Source organism: Emydura macquarii, unplaced genomic scaffold, assembly GCF_026122565.2.
Source record: "Emydura macquarii macquarii isolate MOO-44397 ecotype Brisbane River unplaced genomic scaffold, CSIRO-AGI_Emac_v2 contig_2205, whole genome shotgun sequence".
In the NCBI taxonomy this organism is placed as follows: domain Eukaryota; kingdom Metazoa; phylum Chordata; order Testudines; family Chelidae; genus Emydura; species Emydura macquarii.
The window spans coordinates 18,034,771-18,055,244 of NW_027132342.1; the positions used below are offsets into that span (position 1 = coordinate 18,034,771).

The 20,474-nt window shown below is 43.0% G+C and overlaps 1 protein-coding gene across 1 annotated transcript in view; it reads right to left on the reverse strand.

Moving 5' to 3' along the window:
- Positions 1-20,474, reverse strand: part of MRTFA (myocardin related transcription factor A) — a 144,422-nt gene that overhangs the window by 34,175 nt on the left and 89,773 nt on the right. Inside the window, exon 5 of the mRNA XM_067559547.1 lies at positions 13,719-13,784. Within this exon, the coding sequence (XP_067415648.1) occupies positions 13,719-13,784 (66 nt within the window). The remainder of the gene's footprint in view (positions 1-13,718; positions 13,785-20,474) is intronic.

Sequence of the window (20,474 nt, forward strand, 5' to 3'; positions counted from 1 at the left end):
ATCCTATACACAGACTTACAGGTTTTATTTGGCCTTTCAGTAGATGGCAGGGATATTGGTTATGGACAATTCTGATGCTTCCGTATCAATTCCTAGAGTTGAAATTTTAATTAAAAGCATTAGCCCAGTTGTGCCCAAACATTTCCTGTTGCACCTCCCTTTACCAGTAATTGAATCTGTCCACACCCCCAGCTATCCACCACCCATTACTGCACAGTCAAGGCTTCCTCAGCAGAGGAAATTAGGCTGAAGGCAGAGCTGGGGATGGAACTGGCCTGGAGGTGAAGAGGGAATAAAGGCAGAGCTGGTCTGAGGGCAGAGTGGCACTGCAGCTGGGGCCAGAGCTGGCCTCAGAGCACAGCGGGGCTGGATGACACTGCCTCCACGCCCTCCATGGGGGAAGGCCCATACCCCCTGAATGTTCTCCTGCACACCCCCTAGGGGGGCACACCTCACAGTTTGGGGACCAATGAATTAGCCTCTCCATTCTTATACCATTAGCTCCCAGGAGAAATCCATTCTGGAGATAGAGAACCTCTCCAAGCCTTATTACTTTCCAGTTCCTCCATCCTTCTCCCATCTTTGAGGCCATGCGTTGCAGCTACTATCCTGACAGACTGATCTTCAAAAGTCCTCAGTCCTGCTCCTTAATTACCTGTAGTAATGCATAGAACTCCCCTTCCTGCAGCCCAGGGAATAGAATCCATTTATCCCTCACTGTAGTCTATCTACCATATCATATGTGACAGTCTGTACCCTTACGTTCACCATTTTTGCAAGACTATGATAAATTTTGTACAAAGTATGCCTTGTGAGGTATCATTTGAAAACTCAATCTGCTGAATGTTATTGTCCTGGTAAAATATGTGTGGCAACGTTGTATGTAAAGTTATAAGATTCTACTGTATGGTGTTACTAAATTTGGATGGCATAAGCGCTTATATAGCTGCGTTATGCTGATGGGAGAGAGCTCTCCTGCCGACATAATAAAACCACCTAAATGAGCAGCGGTAGCTATGTTGGTGAGAGAGTGTCTCCCACCAACACAGCACTGTCCACACAGGCACTTATGCCAGCAAAACCTATGTCACTAGGGGGTGGGGGGTGTTCACATCTGTATGAGACAAGAGTTTTGCCGGCATAAGTGCTAGTGTAGACAAGGCCTAAGATGTATTCTAAAACTGGGGAAACAGCCACACACCAGTTCCTCAGAGACAAAAGGCAAACTGACGCCTCAGCCAGGTGTCAACGAAATCAAATGGATTATCACCTGGTTAGGCAGCCATTCTTTGGCAGGAAAAGAGTGTGAGCAAGAAATTTACATCTTGCAAGGAATAGCTGGAGGTTTTCATTTCCATAGACTAGCTGTCTCCAGAACCTCAGCTGTAGATGATTTTCAAAGAAAAGAAAGCTGTAAGAAAGGAGAACAGAGGCCTCCAAATATTCTTCCTTTCTCTCTACCACAAAACCTGAGGAACAAAAACAGTTTTGAACTGGGGGAGGGGGAAATCCTGTCTGAAAGGAATTCAGCCAGTAAGATTGCTAAAACATATGGTGAGAGAAATGTTTGCTTTAAATTTACTTAGCTTGATAAATTAGGTATTAGTTTGCATTTTACTTTTTATTTCTTTGTAACCAATTCTGACTTTTACGCCTCATTACTTGTAATCACTTAAAAGCTCTCTCTTTGTAGATAATAGAATTTGTTTTATCTAAAACAATGTTTGTTTGAGAAACTTCATTTGGGATAACAAGATCTGTGCATATTATTTTCTATTAATAAAATGACTGACTTTATATGAGCTTGGATTGTACTGCCCAGTCCTCTTCTGGACAAGACGCACATTTCTGGGGACAAGTCTGGGACTGAGAATTTGCTGGTATCATTCTGCAATATAATTCAGGAGTGGCTGGCTAGAGCATTCATACCTCATCTGGGAGTAATTTACATGCTAGAGGCTCTGTGTGAGCAGGCCAAGAGTGTTGCTCTCACAGCAAAGCAGTCTAAAAGGTACCCCAAGCTGGAGAATTGAGAGGACAGTTGTTCAACAATCCAGATTGTACCCTGGGTAATGTCAAACCATGTTAATACCTATGGCATCAGAATAGGCTACTACAGCACTCCTGGCCTAGGGGATCCGGAATCAGATCTTTGTTTCCTATACAGCACAGCAGACCGTGAAAACCATGCATATTGGCTCAGACTCTAATTTCCATCTCTAAGTCTTACCCTGCAGCACCTGAAAGTAAAATTTGGACTTGAAGAGGGGTCAAGGTCACAAAACAAAGTCACATAAAAATATCCAAGCGTTATCTAGTGTGAGAAACAACTAGAACTATGAATCAAAATGAAACAGTGGGGGGAAGGGAAAGACCTGATCTAAGAAATGGAGGTCAAAAGTAATAGATTAAACAATTCTATACACATCCTGTTTGCATCTGGAGCTAACAGAGGGACACCAAAGGCCGATGTAGGCAAACAGAGAATAACCAAGGATGTCAAGGTGTTGGATAGTGCTCAGCACCCCACCTGTCCAGGGAAATAGATATATTGCAGCACCCTTCCACTCACAGGGATAAGAAGACATTCTGAAGACTCCTCACATTCTTGTGAGTGAAGGCAACAGATGAAATCCACAGCTGGTTTCTAATCATGCAGCTCTGCAGCAGTTGAGGGGCACTAAATGCATAAGCCCATAATCCCAATATCATGCTTACTGGGGGGCAGCGGGTGTCAGAGGGAATGTAGTAATGTCTTGAATCCAAAATCAGCTGCCAGACAACTGGCCATGTTAGAAAGAATTAAATACTACAACTAGATTAAAAAGACCTTGAAATTGGAGTTTGAACATTCAGTTTTGCTGTCAAATCAATATGCGGGGGAGGGAAAGATTCAATCTCCTTTTGCTCTGACAAACAAGGTTCCTCACCAACCATTTCCTAACACACTTACATCTTGCTCTTTTGTCACACCCAGAACTAAACCTCAGACTTGTTGACTTAATTCAAAGTTTCAGGAGGACCTGTAAAATGTTGCCAGTTGTTTACCAATCTCCTCCTCTAGGTCTGACTCGAATTTCTCTCTTCTGTTTATTACCCTCTTGTAAAAAAATGAGATAAGCGCCACAAACATACGTGATGGTTTCCTTTGTTAGCTCAGGGTGGGGTTCTCCAAGTGCAATCTGATCAGACACAGAAATCTCAAACCACAGCCTTGGACAGCTGGCTCCTCCTCAACCTTCATCCCAGTCAGGTCTAGTCTACACTGCAGAGTTAGGTCGATATAAGATGTAAGATGCATCTATTTAAGAGCCTACACTAAAACTTCTCTCTCGCTGATGTAACTGTTCAGCTGTGCTGACTTAACTCCACCTCCAGAAGAGGCACAGAGTCAATGTCGATGTAGTTAGGTTGACACAGGGCTGGTCTACACTACAGAGTTTTGTCAACAAAAACAGCAGAGATGTACAGAATGAAACACTCCTCCCACCGATGTAACTCCCCTACTATGTGGACATAACAAAAACACCACAGTGAGAGGTGTAGGGCTTATGTTGGTGTACTTAGGGTGAGGCAATGTCAATGTAGACACTGTGTTCCTTATATCAGCTGTTGGCTATCATTCTGGTTAATTTCCTTCCCAGCCATGAAATTGACCAGAAAACCTGGTAGCTAGAGCCCAGGTGCCCCCCATTCCTCTGGAGAACTGAGCAGCTGGACCCGCTCTCTCTGGGAGCAGGGTGAGAAGCCCAGGTGCTGGACTCTGCTCCTGATGGGAAATGAGGAGGGGAGAAGCTCAAGTGGCTTCTCTGGCCAATCCCCGCCAGGAGCTGGCCAATCTTGTCTATTTCATTGCTGAACTGAAATTGACAAGGCTGCACCAGCTCCTGGCGGGAAAGGGTTGTGAGAAGCCCCAGGCAGTTTCCCCTGGCTCTTGGCAGGGAATGGGATGTGAGGGGAGCAGCCCACCAGGAGCCTGTGGGGGCAGTCAGGCTACCAGGAGGGAGCTGCCAGCAGAGCTGAGACCCCACATTGCCCCTCTTAGATGGGTAAAAGCGCTCCTGGTGAGGATGCACACCACCGACCCAAGGTTGACTCATCTCTGTAGTGTAGACAATGCCACAGTGTCAGTGAAGACACTGCATTGCTTACGACTGTTACTGGCTTTCAGATGTCATCACACAATGCCCCACACTGACAGCACAGTCAATACAAGTGCTCCTGGTGCATAAGGACACAAGGAGTAGAGTGTGGATGCGCAAAAGCGATTTCATTATTGCGGCAGCTGTATGCCAATGTAACTTAGGTCAACATAATTTTGGAACACAGACATGCCCTTACAAACACACACACACTGTGGGAGCTTCAACACATTAAGGACAGTGATCACAAAGCAACTTCCATGTCTTCTTCACACCTCGTTTCCAAAGATGAAGTTAGCAAAAAGATACTGGATAGCAATATGCATTAGAAACACCAAGATAGAGAGAAAAAAATTGGAGAGCCAGAAACAACAGAAAGGTCTACCACTAGTGTCCTGCCCCATCCCCTTCCTGCCCCTAGACAACTGCAGAGAAACCAAATACATGGGGTATTCTCAGTTGATCTTAACTGATAATTTCCATTCAGGTCTTGATCTAATGCTCACTGAAGTCAATAGGAATCCTTGGATCAGGCCCTCAGTGCTCTAGAAGAAGCTGAAACTTCCCGTACCCATAATATATGTGGAAGGGGTGAGGAAAAGAGGGACCACTTCATAACTATAGGTATAGCAACTATAACTGTATACGTATTATACACAAAAAACTGTTAAAACACAGTTAAGGTTGAGAGTATGTATCAGTCATTTAAAGCTAAAAACCATTTACAGGGATGTTGCCATTATTCCAAAACCCAGCATTATAAACTCAGGAAATTTAGAGTTATGGTTATACTTAAAAGAAATCCAAACATGTAAGAAACACACAAGTAAAGCACCTAAACAACCTTAACACTGTCCTTCAGCGATGCCATTCAATAACTCTATGATTACAATTGGTGCAGAATAGTATTCATGGCCTCCAATTAAATTTAAAGAGATGTCCCCCCCAAAAAAAATTTTTCCTTTGGTGGCATCTTTACAGGACCAAGTTAACATTATTTGGATGCCTTAACTGTGCATTGCTTAGATGAACATGTCTAGATATCTTAAGTGTAGCCTCAACTCTCCATTTTCTGGGTTTATAATACTTGGCTTTGGAATAATTATGACATCTCCATTCTTTTTTATCCTTAAGTTATGATATGTACTCTCAAATTTAACTCCATCTTATCAATTTTCTGTCCGGGAATGTACTTAGTTTTTAAAAATGTCATACATGAACACTAAATGACAAACTCAAAGAGAACACTACCATGAACTATTTCTAATTATTTGAATACGGGTAGCTAGGTTTACAGCTGCTCTACATCACCTGAGCAACACAAAGCAGCTAAAGCATATTAGTGAATCTGGTCCTTAATTTGCAACTATTTTACTGGTTCAGAGGGCTGGGTTAGCGAGACTGGCATTATGTGAAGGGAAGGCCGGGGGGGCCGGGGGGAGGGGGGGAGGAGGGAATACAGTCCCCAAGTCCCAATGTCTCTGTGCTTTAGGTGCTCCCCTTTCATTCCTCAGTTGCAGCAACAATGCTGCCTCAATGGGCAGTGAAGCTGAGCCAAGACAAGTGTCATGGGGAGCCTGTCCTGCACTGATATCCAAAGCTAGAATGCAGCCAGGGAATCTTTAGACAGCAGGGACAGTTGGGCCCAGTATTCTACTAATGGGAATTCTTGACACATTGTGTTCAATTTCCTTTATCCCACACTATGTCTACACTCCAAGCACTATAGTGGTACAGCTGCAGTTAAGCTGCTGAAGGGTGAATCCTTGCTACAGTGACGGAAGGGTTTTTCTGTCACTGTAGTTAATTCAGCCCCTTGGGAGGCAGTGCCTAGGTCAATGGAGGAATTCTTCCATCAATCAAGCAGCATCTAGACCAGCGGCTAGGTCGGCTTAATTACATCCCTTCGGGATGTGAATTTTTCACACCCCGTGAGCCACATAGCTAAGTCAACTTAAATGTTAGGTGTAAACCAGGCCCATGTCGTTTCAACCAACAGAACTTGTAGTGTGCAAGTTAGCTGTAGAGCAGTGGTTCTCAAACTTTTTGTATTGGGTAAACCCTTTCACATGGCAAGCCTCTGAGTGCAACCACCTTAGAAACGAAAACACATTTTTTATATTTAACACTATATTAAAAGATAATTTAAACCTTTTTGCTTAAAATTTGCCCCTGACCTCCAAGGGCTCCCCACTGTCCCTTTACCCTAACGCCTGCCTTTCCCCCGTGCCCCTAAGCCCTGCACTCTGCTCCCTTCACCCCTCATCCTGTGCCCATGTGGGGAAACTGACCTGCATGCACAGAGCAGCTGGCATTGCTGCTCACTCCCCACTAGAACACTGCTTCTCTGTGCACCTGAGGAGGCTGTGAGTGGGGGGGAAGGGTGGGTGAGGAGCAAAATCAGGGCTTCCTGCATCCAGGTCACTTTCCCCACCTGGGCTGTATAAGGGGAGGGCAGAGAGCAGCAGCTCCTGATGGTGGCCTCACAGCACAGCCCAGGTGGGGAAAGTGACCTGGGTACAGGGAGCCCTGGTGATGCTCCTCACTCCTCCACTCGCAGCCCCCTAGGGGAGCACTGAGGAACATAGGGGTGGGGATGAGCCGTATTTATGTGTCACCATTCCCTTCATACCCATGTTCCTCCGCCGGGAAGAAGCAGGGAGACTCACAGCCCTGTGCCTGGCCGGGGTGTCGGGGTTCACAGCTCAGGATCTCCACATATCCATGTCGTGACCCCCAGTTTGAGATATAATGCTGTAGAGGAAGGGTGGTAGCTGGCTGAGAAGTCTGATGTCACAATTACCTCAGTTGTTGATCAGAACCAGTCTTTAGTGTACATAATAGCAAATAGGTAAAATAATTGTTAATAGCTTAATTTCAACCTAATTTCTTCAAAAGATAACCTATGCAGACTATTTCAACTCATTTTAACTATATGAAAAGTTTGAAGTGTGTAAGCTATTCCACTGTTAAAATGATTCAGAACAAAGAAAAGCCTGACATGGTGCTAAGTTTCTTTTAAAAACTCAGCTTTTAATTAATTTGAACATAAACCAATTAAATATATTTGTCAATTCCCAGAAAATTCACTCTAGCTGAAGAGTGTTGTAATTTTGGAGAGAATAAGAAAAAGTTTTGCTTGCAAAAGGACTGTTCGGGGGAGGAGTGGGCTGCATTATCCTGGGAAGGGGACCCCAGAGAATTCTGTCCAGTCCCCCCAAAAGGTAATTGACATATAGGATTTTATTGCCCTAGACTATGCCTCTTTGGAAAGCAGTCTGTATAGCTACATTTACTGATTTGTTACAGGGACATTTAAGAGTCAAACACCACCTATAGAATCCTTGAATGTAGCCTCCTTCCTGTAACTCCAGTGTCCTGCTGAGTAAGTTGCAGGCTTTCATTGGCAGTGAACTAAATCAGCAAGTATGTTTTATTAATTAAGGAATATATAAATACAACCAAACATTAGATTTGTAGGCATTTGTTTAAAATGGAAATGCACAGGCAAACTAGATACAGCCCTTGGGCTCCTGGCAAGTTGCCAGTGTAGCTCTCGCTGTAACGTACAGATTCCCCCTGCATACCCAAGGTCACACTCGGAGGCAGCAGGTGGCATGTTTTGAGAGAGATGTGATCAGAGTCAGAGATACGGCAAATCCGCCCATAAGAAGACGACAAGCTAAAAGTGAACTGCTGCGCAAAAATAAAAAATGAGTTAATTCCAATATTCTGTTCCGTGTGCTGCTAACCAGACCATATTGAGGGTAGGGGGATTTCAGAACAGAACTAAGTCTGAACTAGCCATTAAAACATTCTTTTGCTTGATCTGGTACTTCTTGGTTCTTGAAGCACTCTCAAAACAGGACATCACAAATACCAGCAGTCTCATTGCAACCTCTAGTATTTATAATTCTGGGATACAATCAGTGAACCAGGAATTACCAAGAGGATTTCATAGAGCAAATAAAGCATTTTAAAAGGTTAAAACTTCCATACCATAAATTCCTCACAGCCTAGTTACTGACAACATTCAGTGAATAAATCTGGGATAAACTCACTTTCATTTATTGCTTTATATTCCACTTTAAGGAAAATAAAGACACCAGCTTGCAGATCTTTGCCTCTCTCCTTTTTGGTGAGGAAAGAGAAAAACAAATTACGTGAAACCCTTGAGTTCCTGACAAGTTTTCAGTGCAACTCTCAGTGTAACATAATGACACTGTCTCTTTGATCAGGAGAGTCACAAATGGGGCAAAATAGATATTTGTTTATCATCAAAATATATTTGGCACAATAAAATAGATACAAATAAAGACAGCTCCTGCTCCAAAGAACTTACATTTAATGTACTGGGTTTGATCAGAGGATACTGGTTATCATATGTTTGTAACATAGGCATAATCCACTTTCAGGGGATTAAAGCCATTAATAATTCCTTTGGAATTTAACGATATTATTTTAGACTACAATCCTGCAATGAGGGAGACAGTGCCCCAGTTGCAAAATCTCCTCTCTCTGAGCATCTGGAATGGAGCATGAGAACCATCAGGAGCCATCCTAACAGCCCAGAGTATAGTTGGAAACTGGAAACAATGACACAAAAGCCCCATCAGTGTTAAACTGTAAACTGGATCAGAATTGTGATCTTATAAACTGCAAGGAACAGAGACCCCTGGTGCAGCAGGCTAATCAGTCTAATCAGTTTCCATAATCTGTAGGGACAGTTTGAAAGAGAACAGAAGGTGAGCCAGCAGGAGTCAGGATTAAGTCTGGTGGATGGAGAGGGAACGGATGTCAAACTCCTGCATAAACTGTCACAGGAGAGCAAGAGCTGTCTCTCTCCACTCACAAACCCAGCTGTCAGCAGTAGCTAGAGGGGGCTTTAAACAGACTGGGACAGATTATTTCCTTTGGGCTGGACTGTCCTTACACCAGCATTTCTCAAACTGGGAGTCCTGACCCAAAAGAGGGTCGTAAGACTATTGTAGGGGGGTTGCAAGAACGGCAGCTGCTGGCTGGGCGCCCAGCTCTGAAGGCAGTGCCACTAACAGCAGCAGTGCAGAAGCAAGTGTGGCATTGTATGGGGGGGCTGTCACAGCCTGAAATATTTTCAAAGGGGGTCCCAGCAAAAAAATGTTTGAGAACATCTGCCTTACACCCATTCTATCCACTTAGACATTTAAACACACAAATACACCAGTGGAATAGTCAGACCTGAGCATCAAAGTTGGATGAAATAAGATGCCTATTAAGAAGGGAAAAAAAGAAAACTGCCTCCCCAGACTCTGCATTGCAGCTGTCAGCCAGGATAACGCCCTCTCTGAATTGGTCAAAGTGGCACTCTAGAGCAGCAAGACACACTCTCCCAGAGAAAGTACTATCTCTTTCTCTGCAGCATTGCTGGTTCTTTAATACCCATCCTTAGAGAGGACAACAGACAGGTTTTCCTGCAGGATTGTGCTAGGCACTAACCACAAGGTAACTGATCCTGCTCTGGCTATAGTTTACAATTGACTTCTGTGGGGTTTGTACATGTTACTAGTATCCAGAGATCAAAATCCACACTAACACAAGGTGCATGTAAAATCAAAGCCTTGACCCTTTTAGTAATTAAGAGAGTCCACAGCACATTTTGAAAGGCAGACTGTTGGCCCAGGTGAATGGGGTCAAATATCTTCCCCATAAAATTCTTGCAGTTTTAACTGATGTTTTCCACATGTCCTCAGAGACAAAGTTGTTGTGTTCTGTTAAGCAGATGCTGCATTCAACCCCAGTAGCTGCATAGCTTTGGAGAGTGGTTATTTCAGGATGGTAGAAGACAGTTTGTTTAATATTCCAGTGCCATGAAAAAAATAAGTAATCTACTATAAGAGTACAGTTTTGAACTCCAGAACTCTCATTTGGCAACATCTTCCTGTTCCTTTTACAGTACACCAGCTTAGAAATAGCCTGAATGAGAAGCCATTTTTTGTGTTCAATTAACATGTTAAGGGGAAAAGCTGATTCACATTGTTCACACAATAATAATGTTTTTAAAAAAATGTAAGTATCCAAAAACTTGATTCTAGCACTAACTAGCCTCCAATGACAGCAAGGCCAAGAACGGAACAGACCATGAAAACTGAATTCCCCTCATTTCTAGACGTGATCCCTCTTGGTCAAGGCTCACTACACCGGCTGCAGGTACATGCATTGCTCATTTCCCCTGCAGTACCTGCTCTGAGGGTAATAAAAGATTTTTATCTCCAACTTTGACCTTTACCAATGGTAATTAATTAAAAGCCAAAGGGGAAAAAACAGAGAAACAAAAAGGAATTTGACCTCTGGTGCCAAGAGAATTAATGGAGGGTCACCACCCATTTATTTTAAATCCTCTTCTCATGTACTTAAAAGCTTTTGCTCTGCTGAGACATTTACATCACACAGTAAAATGTATACAGGAAGTAGGCGATCTTAAGAGGGTATTCAAGTGAATTTAAATGTACTTGAAAACAAAAGTTAAAAAGCACCACTTTATTCTCCTCCCTGCAACAAAATTCCAGTTGGGAACTACGGTAGATGCTCTATTGCCAATTCTGTTCTTCTGAGAAGAGCGCCCCACAAATGCACATCCCAGGAGCAACATGACACATGCTGATACTTTAAGTTGAATATCAGCACCTTGACCTCCTCCAGTACATGGAGCCTAAGCAGTCTTTAGGCAGAGGAAGCATGGGATGTGTAATATGTAATCCTATGTCTGGAGCCCTCTCTGCATAGTTGAGGCTTTTAGCTAAATGGTGTTAGATTTGAGACTCATGTTTCAGTCAGCGGAATGAAGGGTACTGGAAAATGAGCCTGCACTACAAGCACTAAGCAGCTGCTTCTACGCCCTCCACAAACAGCTTATCCAATTCACATCACTGTTCAGCTGAAGGAACAAGGAACTGGAAAATATTTCAATTACCACATTTCTTTCATATACTGCCAAGGCCCTCCAGATGGCAAATGGGGGCTAAAAGCAAACCAGAGTCTCAAGAAGTGAGAGGACACCAGATCACCTGATCCAGCTCCAAGTCTCCTCCTGGCTTCTCTGACTAAACAGCATAATCTAGGATGTCTAGTGCCTGTCTGTCTCCTGGCTAAAGGCTTTAGGCGGAAGACATGATGGAGTGTATGGGGGTAGGGAAATAAGACTGAGTACATGAGCATTTTTACAGGCAAGATGCATGGGGAAGATGTATGGAGAGGGATAGGGAACACTGACATTCACGTTGGTAGTGCAGAGTTTTATACTAGAGAACTCAAACTAGACTGATAGAGCTGCCCCAACTCTATAGAAAAATAGGCTGGATAAGTGGCATGTTGCATTTACAGAACTAAAGAGGGAGTTCTGCTTTGAATATCTTGGCTTCTCATTTCACATTTGGACTTCCGCAACCCAGCTCAGGAATGTTTTAAACGCTACTTTAAAGCAGTTAGGCCTGATTCATAGAGGACAGGTAAACCAAGTTGGTACTATGATTAGAAGAAACTGATTTTAAATCATGTTTAATAACAATTCTGCTATGATGGTTTCTCCCCAGTACAGACAGGGCGTTTCAGATCCTGCCAATATTTTAGCAAGGGGCCTCCAGAAAAGAGTTTTCTTTTAGCTTGTGATAAAAGTCACGCAGCATGGGTGCTGCAAATAGGATGAGTCTCTGCAAAATTCACTCATTTTACCATTTAGAAAACATGGTGAAGATGTCCAAAAGTGACTACATACATGATCACTGAACTCAGTCTGATGCTATCAATATTCAGGTATATTGTATCTATTAGAAGTTGGTTTGCCCCATGGGGCTGCATCTTTCCTTGTCTGAGGTCATGAGACAGCATTAAGTCTACATTTTCAAAAGTGATTAGTGATTTGGGATGCTTCAATTTTGGGTGCTTAATCTGAGATACCCCTTGCCCCCCCACCCCACAGCTCCCACACTTATGGGCCTTGACTTCCAAAGGGTTGAGCACTAACTCTTTGCAAATCAGATCCCTTTTAAGGTATCACGTTGGACACCCAGAATCTGAAGAACCCTAAATCACTAATTTTGAAAATGTGGACTTAATGCTGTCTCACAACTGCAGACAAGGAAAGATGCAGCCGCACAGGGCAACAAACTTCTAATAGATACACGCTTTGAACCTGATAAATATACTGAGAATACAGATAGCATCAGAAAACGTTCATGTATGTAAATTGAACTAGGCAGATGAAGGCCCTGTATGTGGTATGGGAGGGTTTTCTCCTGGAAGAGAGTGTTGAAAATATCTGACTACTGGGGCAACCTGGTTCCTCCCAAAGGTAACCAATTTGCTCTGTAGAATTATCTGTATGTGCCCCAGGGATAAAAGTAATCTAAGATAGGTATGATTTACTAGTATCTAAGAGGAAAGTGAAATCCATTAAATCAACCGAACCTTCCCTCTTATATTTGGTGGTGGAATTTTAAAAAGGGGGTCTTTCAAGCCCCCGGAGCACATCACTGCCTTAAAACACTCCAGCTGACAGTGCAGGTGACAGGTTTTCATTACACAAAGTTACAGTTGACAAACTGCCCTAGGATTTTAGAAGAGGAAGGTACCATCATTTCAGTGTACACCCCAGGAAATCCTCTTTCTTAGGTCCCCTCCCAGAGAGATACTGTAGCACTTTTTGGTTTTAGCTGATACTAAAGAGGTGTGCGCGCACTGGGGGCGGTTTCTTAAACAAGGAAACATAGTTGGACTTCCCTTATGGCTTTCAGGGGAAATGTAGAACACCAAAAATAACTCTCACCTACTCTTTCATGCTCCCTTGTTTGCTTGCTGCTCATGCACATGGAAAAGGTCACCCAGTTCAGAGGTTTAACCAAATTATTCAGCCCCATTTCTACCAGGTATCTGTATGTTCAAAAAGCTGTTCTCCAAACCTGATTTAGCAATGCACACAGTAAGTTCAGTATTGCAGTATTACCTCTTCCTCCCCCAAACATGACCATGTTACAGAGTCTGCAGAACTTTTCTTCCTGCAACAGAAATTGAGGTTCCCTACAGATTCCTACTAGATGTGTTTCAAACAATCTGGCCAAGGTAGGAACAGAGTTGCTTCGCTGCCCTTACATCTTGCATGCACGGGTAGAGATCTTACTAAATACGTGGATACCTATAGACTAATTCACAACACCCACACAAGAGTTACGGGGAACTGACAGACAAGAATGGAAGCTCTAAAGGCAGGAAGCCTGCTAAGAGCGATTACCAGCATGTGCTGAGTATGTAAGGCATTTCTAATATGACACTCTCCAAAAGGCTCTCTCACCAAGCAATACAGCCACTGTGTTTTGAGTACACTTAAAGAAACTTGTTGCCAACACTGCTTCTCAGTATTACAGGTAACCCTATATGCCCTAACACTTTAGAAGGAGGTGGGGTGAAATGGGGCTCTCACATCTAACATTTTTCATGCAGAAACAGAGGTCAGGTATTTCAACTCACATATAAACCACCTCCCCTCATTCACAAGCAGGTGATACAAATGCCCAGAGAGAAGGGAAAAGTTTAAGCGGTACTTACGCGGCATGATCCCTTGGCTCACCAGCTCCTCCCGTGTCCGTCGCTGCTGGAGCTTCAACTGCAGCACTGCAGGACAGCAGAGAGAGAGGAGAGGGGGAAACAGGTCAGTCGGAGACACCACAACATGGTGAACATTTTCAAATGCACTGTATTTTCCTCTTCTAGCTCCAAAATAAGTGAGGAGAGGAAGAGAAAGTCCCCTTCCTCCCACCTCACTTGTCTCCACTCCTGCAATTGCAGAAGTCGCCTTAAGCAGCAAGGTTTCCGTATTTGCTGTGGGTGCCGAGGAGAGGAAGTTGCGAAGGGTCTTGGCAGGACGATAAAAATCCGCAAAGCACAAAAGCTGGGCCTGTTTCTCAAGAAGATGTAGAGAACCAAGTTCTCTCTCCAAACTATGAATATTTAAAAACAAACAAGCACTGACTGTGTTCCAACAGGAAGGGTCCAACACTAAAATACCCTGAAAGCTCCTAAAATTGTAATTACCCATGTGCCTATTAATTTTATACAATAACTTGGTCATAAAATTTATTTTAAGTGCAAGATACAGGACTGATTTTCCCCTCCACCTGCAAATTCTGTAGCATCCTCACATCACTTCCTCAGGGTGAAACATCTCAGGAATATCTAGAGATGCTCCTACTCCAGATTCAAAGGAACCTTTCTACCATTACTGCAATTTGATTTGATTTTTTAGTGATGCAGAACTTTAAAAAGTTTAATACAAATAAAACTGCTTCACAGTTTCAAAGACACATCTCCAACATACTTATTACAACTGCAGCTTACAGGTTATAGAGGAAGTGTGGTTTGTCCATTAAAACTATTCATTCAGGAGAGGAGTTGTGGGGGGTTTCCATCTAACATCAAAGAACTGCTCCCACAATAATGTGGGTCTTGGAAACCAGAAATATTGCACATTGCATAGAGTTAAGCCAATTAGAACTAATACTAGTAGGTATTGGGTCCCAACCCCTCTTCAAATTCACAGTTGTATCATCTACAACTACATCCTCACTATAGACAAGCTCTTCCCATTTAAGAGAAAAGCTTTTGCAATTGTTCAAAATAGTCAATACACATTCTCACATGCTGAATGCCCAGTTCTTTTTTTGGACTCAGAGAAACTGGAAGGCAAAAAAACTGACTTCTTCAGCATTGTCTGTGAAAAGATAGATAAGAAAACCACAAAACAAAACAAAACACAAGGAATAACTAGGTTATGCACATGCCTTACAGGTTCATTGCATTATCTTATCATAACCCTTGTCCTTCCTCTTTCAATTGCCTTTTTTTTTGTCCATGTATCTGAAGTTAACCTGTGCACTCTTCAAGGCAGGGATTCATAGATTTTAAGGCCAGAAGGGACCATTAGATCATCTAATCCCGTGTTTCTCAACCTTTTAGGTAGCAAGTACCCCCTAACTTCTGAAAATTTTAATAAGTACCCCAACACTCAATTTTCCACTCTGAGAAATACAATCTTTTTCCCCTTTAACGCTGGATGACTATTTCTCGTAAAGCAGGAGAGTTTTGAGTTCTGCAATGCTGTGTGGCTGTGGCAGATCACAAAACCCCCTGCTGTTTTTCCCCTCCTTGCTCCTCCCCTTCCTCCATAGAAGAGCAAAGGTCAACACCAGCCAATCAGTTTGGCCTGATGGCAGGGTCGTGTGGTGTTCTCCTCACACAGGCGGGAACTTGTGAGGTATGAGCAGGCACTAGCAGAGTGGATAGAAGCGCTCCCCATGGCCGTCCCTCGGGGGGTGCGGGCCTGGGGCAAATCACACTGTGTGGGCCCCTCTTAAGATTTTTATACTGGTAAAATCTGGGACTGTCATAGTTGCTCAGCTAGAGCAGTGAAATTGACAAGTAAGCCTGCGTGTAAAGTCTGGCTCCAGGACCGGGCAAGCCACTGGGCTCTCCGCATGGCTTTCTGGGCACTGGGCTTTGAGCCCGGGACGGGAGCTGCCACTTGGACAAGTTGCAGGTGGCTGCCACCTGATTGCCAGTCCATGAGGTGGGTGACTGCCACCTGCTCTGAGCTGGGGCGGAGGAGGCTTCCGTGCAGACTGGGACCGGGGATGTGGGCAGGCAGCAAGCAGCTGCTGCCCATCTTTAAGCCAGGGCACGGAGGCTGTCTCTTGGCTCAGAGCCAGGATGCGGGTGGCAGCCACCCAGTTGTGAGCTCAGCTCACAGGGTGCAGGAGGCTGCCACTGGGCTCCCACTTGGGAGCTGAGACTGGGTGGGACGTGGGGGCTGCCACCCAGCTTCCCAAGAAGCCAGCAGCTACTGCCCAAGCCAGTGGCTGCCACCTGGCGTTCCAAGAAGCTGGCGGCTATTGCCCAGCTTTCCAGGACTGAGATGGCTGCCACCTACCTTCCAGCTAGGAGGTGGGAGCGGGCAGGAAATTGGTAGCTACCGCCCGCCTCCCTTCACTGGGTTTTTTGCTGCGTACCCCCTGCCTGTGTCTCGCGTACCCCGGGGGTACGCATACCACAGGTTGAGAAACTATGATCTAATCTGACATCTTGTATACTACAGGCCATAGAATTTCACCCAGTTACCCCAGTATCAAGCCCAATAGCTTGTGTTTGGCTAAAGCACATCTTCCAGAAAGGCATCCAGTCTTGATTTGATGACATCAAGAGATGGAAAATCCACCAGTTTCATTATCGTTGCTGATAAACATTTGTGCTTTGTTTCTATTTGAACTTGTCTGGCTTCAGTTTCCAGCTATTGGTTCTCGTTACACCTTTCTCCACTAGTTTAGAGACCCCTTTAGTACCTGGTATTTTCTCCCTTTGAAAGTACTTATAAACTAATCAAGTCACTTTCAATTTTTTTTTGATAGGCTAAACAGATAGAGCTCTTTAATTTTATCAACGTAAGGCATCTTCGCCAGCCTCAATCACTTTCGTAGCTCTTTTCTGAACTCCTTCCAATCTTTCAACATTCTGTTTAAAAGGTTGACACTGGAGCTGTATATGCAGTATTCCAGTACTGTCTCACCAATAAATTATACAGAGGTAAAAATCACCTCCTTACTCCTACTCACTGCTGCCCTGTTTATACACCCCAAGGTTCGTAATGGCCCTTTTAGCCACAGCATCACACTGGAAGATCATGTTGTAGATGCTGCTGGTTCACTATGACCCCTAGATCCTTTTCGGGATATAATCCCCTTTACATTTGGCTACATTAGCACACATTTTGTTTTGAATGGGCCCAGTTTACCAAGTGAACCAGATCATTCTGTAAGACTGCTCTATCAATATTTACCCCTCTACCAATCTCGGTCATTTCTAATTTTTTTTTTAAAATCAGTGGTGATTTCATATTTTCTTCCAGATAATTGAAGAAATGTTGACCAGCACTGGGCCCAGTATCAATTCCTATAAACTCCACTAGAATAACCCCCATTTGATGATGATTCCCTATCAACATCTGTCAGAGGGCTACTTAATCCATTTAACACGTGCTTTATTGATATTATATACTTCAATTTTTTTTAAAAAATCGGAACATTCAGTACTAAATCAAATGCCTTACAAAAGTCTAAGTATATTACATCTATGCAGCTATCTTTGTCAACCAAACTGGTAATCTCAAAGAATAAAATAAGGTTTGTTTGACAAGAACTATTTTCCATAAAACCATGTTGACTGGCATTAATTATACCTCTATCCTTTGCTTCTTTATTGGTTGAATCCTGTATCTTTTCCATTATTTTGCCCAGGAATGATGCCAGGTTAATCAACCTATAGTTACCCGGGTCATCCCACTTCCTCATTTTGAACATTGGCACAACATTAGCCCTCTTCCAGTCTTCTGGAATTTCCCCAGTATTTCGAGATTCATTAAAAATTAACATCAGTGGGACAGAGAACTCCTCAGCCAACTCTTTTAGGTCTCTTAGGTGAAAATCATCAGGGCCTGCTGATTTAAAAATGTGCATTCCTAGTAAATATTGTTTAACATCCTCTTTAGTTATTAATGGACTAGAAAGTATTTCATCATTCTTGTATAAAGAATGTACATAATTTTGCTTCCTTCCAAATCCACAACAGAAATATCTATTTTACACTTCAGTCTTTTCTGCATTATCTCCATCAAATAATGGGCCTATACAATTTCAAAGATTTCTTTTGTTCCTAATATACTTTTAAAAACCTCCTTATTGTCCTTAGTTCTGCCAACCAGGGATTTTTCCCCAACATCTTTAGCTTCCCTTATCAGTTTTCTACACTTCCTAACTTCGGTTTTATATCCATTGCTATCTCTTTCCCATTTCCTCCATTAGTTATAGGTCTATTTTTAATCTCTAATTACTGCCTTCATTTCACCACTGAACCATCTAATAATCTCCCAATTTTCATTCATATTGGTCTCAATTTTTCCTCCCAATCAATTTTGTTTATAATTCCTTATTTTGCAGAAATTAGACTTTTTGAAGAAGAGTGAGAGAGAGAGAGACAGACTGTGTCTGTATTGGTCACATCTAGTCCATCTTTTTCCCATCCTCATACTCTAGTTAATGCAGAATCATTCCCAACTGTATACTTTTCAGTGTTTAGTCCCACTCTGTTTTAAAGTATTCGAGTGATGGAGCTTTCAACAATATATTTGGGACACTACTCCACAGTTCAACATGGATCTCACTAATAGGAAATATTTCCAGATAGTCAACCTATATTTTTGTTTGTTCAAACCTGATTCCATTACTCCCAATAACAAAACCTTGGACTGAATTGAACAATTCTTCTCTCTCATTTGTTTACCATATTCAGGAGGCATAATTTTACAGTAAGAAATCAATAATTGCCAATATGGTTGAATAAAAGGAAGAGAGAAAGAACAAAGGTGACTAAATACCTTTAAAAATCTGTCCCCAACTCCCACTGATTCCACTGTGAAGTAAGCACTGAAATACCTTTTAAAATCTAACCCAAAAAGTCATTTACAGAGAAAAAAATATCCTAAAAAGTACATCCCTTATCAAATGATATTAACAGGACAGCATGCGCACAAAAGATTTCAAGGGCAAAACATTGCGAGCATGAAATGTTCTTTTCTCAAGGGTTATTCCCAGAGTTCACTCTTTGAAGGGGATGGTGGAAGGAAGGGCCCCTTCTCCCAAGAGGCCTTTGGCTTAAATAAGTACTCTGGATTCCATGTGTTATTGAATTCCATATATTTAGGAAACCACCTGTTCACGTGTGCGAGTGTGTGAATCCTATATATAGGATAACAGATGTCCTTAGAGCCAATTCAAGGCTGTCATTCACAGAGCTCTGCCAAGAATGAGAAGAGTTTTATAAAAGCGATTTACAGCCATGGACTAGTTTCACTCCGTTTTCTTTCATATTCACAAAACAACATTTCTCCCCGCCACCAAATTTTTAAAATTAATTCAAAATTAAAGCTAATAGGAACTAATTTTATTCTCTGTTAAAGAGATTATGTCTAGTGGTTAGAACAGGGGTTTAGGAATCAAGACTTCTTTGCCCTATTCCCAGCTGTGCCAGAAATTGTACAACACTGAGCATGTCACTTAGCTTGTGTGCCTTATATCCCCTTTCTATAAACTGGGAATAATAATGTTTCCTTACCCCACAAGAAGGAAACGAAGTGAGGCTTAATTAAACTTTGTAAAGAGCTTTGAGAGTTCTCTGATGAACAAAGTGCCAAGTATTATTTAAAAGCTACAGACTGAGGGTGGGAGAAGGCCTACGGTGGTCTAGTGGAAGCAATAGGCATGAGTGTGCCTATACCAGGGCTCGACAAATTTGCTCTGTACCTAGGAGCCAGCCCAAAAATTACGGAGCCAGACGAATTTTTCAGCTTTCATGGTTTTGTTTTAATGACTATCAAAAAAATGTCACGTTCCATCACTGAATGGTATAAAATAAATATTTTACCTATAAACAAGCATAGACAAGAACTTTATGCACATTTATGTCATACAAAATAACATTTTGATGTGAAATGACAAATGAGCTTTGTACTTCCACTATTTCTCATTTGGTGTCTTGTGGCCATGCACATGCCTTGTAGATTTGGAACTGAAGTGCCACTGGTCCACAGCCTTTGCGGGATCAAATTCCTTCACTGATGGGACATTAATGTTAATCATCAATAAGTCACTTAAACTTTCTTCTTGCATTGATGATCTGAATGTACTTTTCACAAGATCCATTAAGCTGAACCCTCTCCCACAACATGGGCCCAGCAGCGGGGCATCCTGGCCAGAACACAGCAGCCGCTTTCCCTTCCCGGCTCCTTCCCCCTTTCCCTCTCACACAATGTAGGCCCAGCAGTGGAGCACCCTGGCTGGAGCATGGCAGCAGAAGTGCTCCCCACCTCCCAGCCCTGCCACATGGACGCAGTGGCGCCCTGCCTGGAGCACAGCAGCCACCCCCCTGGGTACCCAGTCCTTCACTTGGAGAAATACTAGGCACCAGAATTAAATTCCTAGGCACCACGGCAATCTGGCGCCTGGGGTTTGTCGAGCCCTGGCCTATACTAATAAAAGTCAGACACAATTACACTACAGTTACTACCTATGGCACTGCACTATGACAGAACATAACACTGATGTTTTTACTACTGTTAATCTAACAATCGAACTGCACCAGTCAAGAATTACATAAACACAGCCTAGTAGACCTGCTCAGTAACTCACTTACCAATGGCTGGTAGGAGCTGGGAGCTTAACTCACTGGAGCTGCATGTATACTGAGGATTTTTAGGGAGCT